At 30.4% G+C, this 8,632-nt stretch overlaps 1 protein-coding gene across 1 annotated transcript; it reads right to left on the bottom strand.

The window, feature by feature from the left end:
- Nucleotides 1-2,448: 2,448 nt before the first annotated feature.
- LOC129987546 (uncharacterized) lies at nt 2,449-7,808 on the bottom strand. Its single transcript, XM_056095514.1, has 4 exons — nt 7,094-7,808; nt 6,037-7,010; nt 5,496-5,724; nt 2,449-2,603 (listed from the first exon to the last, which is right to left on the bottom strand). Exons 1-4 carry the CDS (start codon nt 7,806-7,808, stop codon nt 2,449-2,451), a joined length of 2,073 nt encoding a protein of 690 aa, XP_055951489.1.
- Nucleotides 7,809-8,632: the final 824 nt, after the last annotated feature.

Raw genomic sequence — 8,632 nt, 5'->3', positions numbered from 1 at the left:
TCAAATAAAAGAAGAAACCTTCTTTCATTTACTATGATATCGTTCTTGAAGAAGCTTTTAGTATCGCCTCGTCGATTCTCCGAAAGCATCACAATCGCTACATAATTAAGTGGTTGAAAAGAGGCATCACACAAATGTCAAGGTCTTATTATAACACCTGTAGATCAAAATAAACACAGAAGTCCTTTACTAACTATTTACACAAGGTCCATGGATAGACTAATGTTACCAGTTGGATAGCCTCTTCAAGAAACTGGGCGGTGTGTTAGTTGACATTTGATGGCTTTCAACTTCTATCTTTGTATTGTGAGCGAGAATTTAAGTAGCTTCCTGTTGGGTTTAACCCATTAGTATATTTCAAGAATATTGGAATTTCTTCAATGGAATACAATGTGTCTGCAGCATGCCTGACTCACAAATGAAGTAGGCGTTAGACGAGGAAAAATTGCTCGTTGAATAATTGTCCGCTGATGTCATTAGCTTGATTGTGCTTCGAGTCTTGCTTCTTGTTGCAGACTTAATTAGGCTTAATGAAGCATTCTTTTTTCTGCCAAAGAGATGGCAGAGATTTGGATATCTTGAGTGAAGAATTTAAATTAGATTGCAAAGTTTATGTTAGATATATTGGCAATAATATAGAACTTATTTAAGCTACGTTATTCGGTATGAACATATTCTTTGAGTCTAATTTGTTAACTTTCTATGGAATGCCATACATGTAAATAAATGTATTTTTTAGTTGATAAATATAACATTTTAGTGTTAAAAATAACTTGAAATAAAATGTTACAATACACAAGATCCTTTTCTTATCCGAAATTTTATTTTTAATTTAATTAAAATGAGAATACCAGTAGTGCAAAGCATCCCCCCCCCCTATATTTTCAAAAAAAAATTAGCAAGGGCAATTAGATGGCAAAGTTTATGTTAAGTATATGTCAATAATATAGAACTTGTACAAGTTACGTTACTCGGTATGAACATATCTTTGAGTCTGATTTGTTAGCTTTCTAGTGTTAAGAATAACTTGAAATAAAATGTTTCAATACACGAGATCTTTTTCTTACTCGAAATTTTATTTTTAATTGATATGAGAAAATCAGTAGCACAGTTTTTATAAAAACTGTCAAAATTAATTTTGTATGCCATTATTGATATTTTTCAAATAAAACAATGTGAGTTACAAATTTGAAGCAAGTAATTATGTGATTTAAATTAACTAAAATATTTTTAATCAAAAGGAATAACCGACAACATTAATAATATAACAATCTGTTCGATATAAGAAAACACAGTTTTTAATTAATGAAATAATTATTAATTAATTACTTTTTATGAAATCTTCATCATTTTTTTCCTTTTGCTTCTTAGTTTTTAAATTAAAATATTTGGGGGGGGGGTGGGATTTCTCCAGCGAATAAATTATTCCATAATTGCCATTTTTATATGCACAGATGATATGATTATGGATGATATGGATGGCTTATTAGAATTCTGATATAAATTTAGAATTAAAAAAGTGTTTTTATTTTAGAAATCATACAAAATTTCATTTACTTTAGTTCGTTATTTAATTACACAGCATTTTAATCTTAATTATCATATTAATTATCTGTTTCAATATTTTGTACTTAAAGGAGAATTTTTACTAAACAAATTTTAATCATTATTCCAGAATATTTTAAATTAAAATTTTATAGGTAAGAAATATTTTTCTCTCATGTTTCTTTTCAGGTTTTAAATGAATAAAAGAGAGAAATTTCTTAAAGAATATTGCCCCGTTTTTAGAATTTAAATTTTAAATAATATTTTTAACTATAAATAAAATGTTAAATTAATGCATTCAGGTTAAATAAAAGAATGTAAATTGTTATTGCGTTTTATACATTAAACGTACAATGAAGCCGAACTGGTTTATTTATTTGGCACAGTATTAAAATAAAATTGTTTCCAAAACAATTACACTACAGAGGGTATTCATTTTATGCAAATTTTCAGCATACAGCTTTATAAAACCAAATCAAAACAAACTGGATAAGTACTTCTTATGTAAAACAATTGCTAGTTATCACCATTGATCTCCAAGAATGACTCAATTTATTATAGTACCCAACATGCAAAATTAAGCAATTACTATCTCCAAATTGCTTTCCTCTGAACATTATGGATACTATGAACCAAAAGTTAGCTACGTATCATTCTCTCTGCTTATTCATATAATCAAATGGGGGGAAAACCTCTGATTAAATCTCATCTTGACTTCTATGGCCTCTAAAATCGACTCTTGCTCTCCAAAAGGACGATACAAGTTCACTGTATCAGCATCCACTATCATCAACAGGATGTGTAATAATAGACCATACATGTCAATTTTGCAATTTGGACATCCAAGGACATCTTATATCAATATTCTTTAATTTCTTAGTGTTCTTTTTTCGGTAATGGCTATCATTCCATCTTATAGGATCGTGAGGTACTCGTTACTTCTCTAGGAGATAAAGTTTCATCCCTAAGGTCAAAAGGTGTGGAACAGGTAGTAACCCTTTGGAGCCTGCGTAGAAAGATCGTTTGACAGCTGAGGCAATTATCTTTTGGGGATTCCCCTTGTCAGGATATGGAGTTTCATGATGATACCAATAACATTACAAACTAAAAAAGGGTTTTGATAAACAGTCTACTTTCGGTTTCTTTTAAGTATATGTTCTCCCGGATTTTATGCATCTGATATTGTCCTTTTTGCGATGTTCTTTTTTTTTTCTTATCCGTTTCGTATCTAAATATAATTTGATGTAAATATGAAGATTTCGTAGACCTACTGCATCATTTCTGTCACTGATAATTATTCCTTTTAGATAGTAAAGGGTCGAAAATATGAGGGTGCATGTGCTAGAGGATTTTGGAAGTGGAAAGGCAATCATTCCTATGTAGTATTAGCACTTTTTTTAATCTATTTGTATGATAAGTATGCAAGGGAAAAGTATTATAATTTGCAAACATTATAGCATATCATCATTTTATGCGTCTGAAATCTAGAATTATGCCTGTCTGTTTGCCCATGCGTGTGCTAACACAATTGCCCAAAAGCGCAAGGAGATAGAGATATGAAACTTTTGCATACGAATTTATTACCAGAATTTCGATTTTATATTAAAGTAGCGGTTACATATAACTCTACTACTTTCTCTTTGATACGATAGATGGCGTTACCTTATTAACATCAAGGTATATTTTTTCATGATCCTTCTTAGAGATCATTATCGTGTATTTTTGTGTTCATATTTGTTTTGTCTCGTGAAATGTGGAACTTAAAAAATAATCAAATAAATGCTCCTGGAAATCATCTATTATTTTCATCTAACTCGAAATGAAATTATAAAGAGTCATTCCCTCTACAGTATTAAATTCTTGACGAAAATCTTTAGTGATTTGGTTTTTTTTTTGTCAGTCTATCTAATTTCTAATTATTTATTCTCTGTTCTTGTGAGTTTGAGAACAAAAATAAATTTGTCAAGATTTCATTATATTATGACAATTTCTGAGCTACTTATAAAGAATCTAGCCATCGGGATCTTGGAAATACGCCCGAATAATTGACTTTAAAAATGCTATTGTTGCAGACATTGTTTTTTTTTGTTTGTTAGGAATCTTTTAAAAATACTAAGAAATTTTTTAAAAAATGTTAAAGAGTTGATAGTTAATATTTAAACAAAACAGTGAGTTAAGTAAACTGGGGCAAACTTTTGTAATAACATAAAGCAAATAATAATAACTGATAACATGTTAAGCGACGCCAATTATACTGGCAAAAGCAAATATATTTCAAACATAAATTTTTTAAAAAAAATGTCTTTATGGATGCAAAAATTAATTTTTTTCCGTTTAATTTCGGAATTGATTATTCACTGACCGTGAGATATTGCAAAAGAAATCCAGTTTTACAATAGAATATTTGAGTTCAGTTGTTTACAAAAATGGCCTTAACAATAGTATTGAAATTAATTTTTATTTCACTCTTCTTTCACAGAAAATCGTTTTCTTTTGAAGTAGTTTACAATCACAATATCAACAATCGTGAGGAATTAATTTTATCGTTTGCGCTTACATAACTCGAAAGTAGTCCTTATTTTCTTGTTTTGAGATGTGATTATTTAGTGTAGGCGGAAGTTGAACCTTTCCAGGGCCCTGTAATTGCAGTTCATTATTTGGAGTAGTTTTTCACAATAATTAATGTTATGCTTTTCGAAATGTGAATCTGGCCCGAATTCCACAAAACGAGTCCCTCGCATAAAGAAAACATTTCAACGAGGGATTTTGTAGAAGGACATCTTTTGTCATTGCTGCTCCTTTTTTTTATTTTTTATTCGAAATTTTAAGGAAATTCTTAGCTGGCTTTTCATTTTAAAGAGATCACGCACTCTGTAGTTTCATTTTCCTCTCTTCATCTTTCCAGGAAGAAGTGTTCTGTTAATCACGTTTACGAAAAGCACGTGTGAAATTCGTGAGTTTGCTTTACTTGCTGATTTGCTTTGTGGTATACCTTGACAAATCAGCTTTTAGTAACTCAAATATGAAAATTTAAATATAAATCATTTGAATGGATGGACAATAACTTCAATTTCCTTTAAACGGATGTGAAACGAATCTGTTGCGTTCGTGCATCAACAAAAATAAAATGCAGACAACGTACTATAAAACTAAATATTACATATAGATAATATTTTCAAATTTATATCAACTTATTTTCATTCAACATTCTAGCATCGTATTTTAAACAACAAGTTCCAAAAGTATCACTGTTGCCAATCTGAATTTTACAACTATTTACAAAATAAAATTTATAATTATTAAAATAATCGTTAGCTACTTTTAAATAAAATATTTACGATTTATGCCGCAACATATACTCCCCTACCAGTAACGAACGTTACGTTAGAAAGTAGGAAGTAAATATTTTATTGTTGATTTAATTCCCGGATGGGACAATCCGTGAAATTGATGAAATATCTTCATGCGAAAATGTTTTGGTATATAAGGTCTAATATGCTGTGTTGAAGTATCACACCATAAATATTTTCCAGATGGAAGGGGATATTTTTTAAATGACAAACTTGTAGATTTTTGACAGGTTCGAAATTCATCATCTTGTACTTGTTCCTTGGCAATTAGTTCATAATCTATTAAGGCAATTTCCTCAATTCTTGATAAAGTATCCGCTCCCACGTTACTTTCTCCTGTAATGTATTTAATTTCCGTTGTGAATTCTGAAATATATTGAAGCTGTCTAATTTGGCGTGGAGATGCTTTATCGGATTTTTGCAAAAATGCGTAGATTAATGGTTTGTGGTCAGTATACACTGTGAATTTTCTTCCTTCTAGAATATGTTTGAAATATTTAATGGATAAATAAATTCCGAGAAGTTCCCGATCGTATGCACTGTAATTTTGTTGTGCGTGGTTAAGCTTCTTGGAAAAAAATCCAATTGGTTTCCAACTACCATTTTCAAGTTGTTGTAGAACTGCACCCACTGCTGTATTGGAAGCATCTGTGCACAATGAAAGAGGTAATTCAGGATTTGGGTGAGATAGCACAGCAACATTTGCCAAATCTTTTTTACATTTTTCAAACTGCTCAATGGCTTCCTTGTTCCAAGTTATTTTCCGATTATCTTTTTTCTTTGCTCCTTTTAAGTATTCGTGTAAAATGGCTTGAGTACTAGCGGCGTTCTTCAAAAAACGACGGTAGAAATTAACCATTCCAAGGAAAGTCCGTAGTTGATGAATAGTTTCTGGCAGTTTAATATTGAGAATTGCTTTAACTTTTTCAGGAAGAGGTTTTGATCCTTCACTTGTAATTAAAAATCCTAAAAATTCCAGTTCTTTAACTCCAAAAATAGATTTAGAAATATTAAGTCTCAATCCATATTTTTGCAATCTATCAAAAACTAATTTTAAGTGTTTTACGTGTTCTTCTTCTGTAGTCGACGCAATTAAAACATCGTCTAAATATGGGAAAACAAAATTTAGTCCTCTAAATACCTCATTGATAAATCTTTGAAAGGTGGAAGGAGCATTACGCAAACCAAAACTCATTACATTAAATTCATACAAGCCGAAGGGTGTTATAATAGCAGTTTTTTTCTTATCAGCTTCATTAATCGGAATTTGGAAATATGCTTTATGCAAATCAATTTTAGAAAATATTCGAGTATTCTTTAAAATGTGGTTGAAATCTTCTAATCGAGGTATAGGGTAACGATCTGGTATGGTTTGAGCGTTCAAACGTCGATAATCCCCACATGGTCGGAAGGAACCATCTTTCTTAGGCACCATGTGAAGAGGGCTGGACCATTGTGATTTAGATGGTCGAATAATATCATTTTCTAACATGTATTGAAATTCCTGTTTTGCTATATGTAATCGCTTGGAATCCAGTTGTCTAGCTTTGGAATAAGTAGGTTGTCCTTTTGTTGTGATAAAATGCTCAACATCATGTTCAAATTTAGATACTGTTAAATTAGGTTTAGTTAAATTTGGATATTGTTGTAACAAATTAGCATATTTAGAAGTTTTATCCAAAGTACTAATAACATCATCAACAGATATTGTTGTTACGTGGTGTCGAACGGACAGATTAGTTATTCCATCAATAAGTTGTTTGTTATGAATATCTATTAAAAGCTTAAATTTATTCAAAAAGTCAGCTCCTATTATTGCTTTATCAACTTTAGCTAATATAAAAGGAAATTTAAATTCTCTTCTAAGTCCTAAATTCAAGTTCAAAATTTTAATTCCATAAGTAGGAATTTCTGTTCCATTCGCCGCATATAGTTTAAAATCATCTGTTGTTTTATTTCGATGAGTTGCAGGAATAAGACTAACATCAGCTCCTGAATCCACTAAGAACCGCAATCCTGTGTTTTTGTCCTTTACAAATAAACGAAACTTGCGGCTTTCATTAATATCAGCAACAGCGGTAGCCGCTAATCCTGTTGCATCTTGGAGTTTCCCGCCTTTTCGCTCCAAGCACATGGCGAGTAACATTTTTCAGGTCGGCAACGATCTCCAAATTTAAAATGATAAAAACAATATTTACCTTTCTGGTTAAATCGCTTAGTTGAACGACTGCGGCTTCGAGATATATTCCGGCGATGATTTATAAATTTGGATCTAGAACGGTCATTTATTTGCAGTGAATCAATTTTTTGTTCTAAAGCAGCTATTCTTGCAAATAAAGCATCAGTATAGTTAACATTTGGCGAAACAGCACAAACTTCCTTTTCCGATTTCATCTCATGAATTTTATCAGCCATCGTAGCCAGTTTGTCTAAACCTTCTTCACTTACAAGAAGAATATTTCGAATAAAATCAGGCATTTTATCCAGCCATAAAGATTTCAACACTTTTTCTGAAAAATCGTCCGCTCCTAAATTTTTCATCTTCTGCAAAAGCTGACTTGGCTTGTTATCGCCAAGGTCTATTCCAGTAACTATGCGCTGAATTCTCTTGTTTTCACTTTCTTTGAACATATTTAAAAGTCTTTCTTTCGCCAGGGCATATTTATTAGGCTTAGTGTCCTTAATAATATCCCATATATGCTCAACATATTTCGGTTCAAGCTGGGAAACCAAATAGTTGAATTTAGTTTCTTCAGTAGAAATTTTATTTATTTCAAACTGAGCTTCAACTTGATAAAACCAAATGTCTGGTTTTTCACACCAAAATGGTGGAATTTTTATGCTTACTTTATTTGCTTCGGCATCCATAACAGTAGTTGTTTCAGTCGTAGAATGTTCGCTATCCGTTGTCATCGTAAAACCAGGGTCACCAATTGTTGCGTTCGTGCATCAACAAAAATAAAATGCAGACAACGTACTATAAAACTAAATATTACATATAGATAATATTTTCAAATTTATATCAACTTATTTTCATTCAACATTCTAGCATCGTATTTTAAACAACAAGTTCCAAAAGTATCACTGTTGCCAATCTGAATTTTACAACTATTTACAAAATAAAATTTATAATTATTAAAATAATCGTTAGCTACTTTTAAATAAAATATTTACGATTTATGCCGCAACAAATCCATTAAATCATTTTTCACACAATTTCCCATAACAATTCCTAAATATTTTCTTTGATTTTAATTGCATAAAATATTTAAAATTTCATATGTTAAATGAAAGAGGAAACAAAAATATTTATATTCATAAATGATTCTGATTTCTTTATCATAAAGTAATTTTTAAATTACTGTTCCTTAGAAAAACAAATATTATATCTCAATAATTTATTGTTGTCGCTTTCAAAAAATGAATTGCAAAAAAAAAAAGAATAATACAGCTGTGATAAAAATATCCGGAATTCTTCATTTAAAATGCATCTATGATAGATATCGTCTGCAAACTGTAATCAAATATTTTTGGACTTATGGTAACAGTCAGGAATTTATTTCATTTTATCGTCTAAAAATATATCTTTTTTAACGAAATAAGAATTTTTTACTTTGAATTCTATGATAGGCATTGTCTGCAAACTGTAATCAAACACTTTTTTTTTTTTACTTCTACAAACGTGTGGCAACAGTGAGGAATTTATTTCATTTTATCGTCTAAAAATAGATTGCTTT

The sequence above is a fragment of the Argiope bruennichi genome, chromosome 10 (assembly GCF_947563725.1).
Source record: "Argiope bruennichi chromosome 10, qqArgBrue1.1, whole genome shotgun sequence".
NCBI lineage: Eukaryota > Metazoa > Arthropoda > Arachnida > Araneae > Araneidae > Argiope > Argiope bruennichi.
Note: the sequence above shows the minus strand (reverse complement) of the source record. Positions and strands in the feature narration are given on the sequence as shown.

What these genes read in the sequence shown, in the direction of transcription:
- LOC129987546 (XM_056095514.1), bottom strand. Translation starts at nt 7,808, where the DNA reads ATGACAACGGATAGCGAACATTCTACGACTGAAACAACTACTGTTATG. An exon ending in TTCAAAGATTTATCAATGAG is followed by an intron (nt 5,725 to 6,036) that starts GTATTTAGAGGA and finishes CGTTTTTTGAAG; the next exon opens with AACGCCGCTAGTACTCAAGC. An exon ending in TCTACAACAACTTGAAAATG is followed by an intron (nt 2,604 to 5,495) that starts GTAGTTGGAAAC and finishes TATCCTGACAAG; the next exon opens with GGGAATCCCCAAAAGATAAT.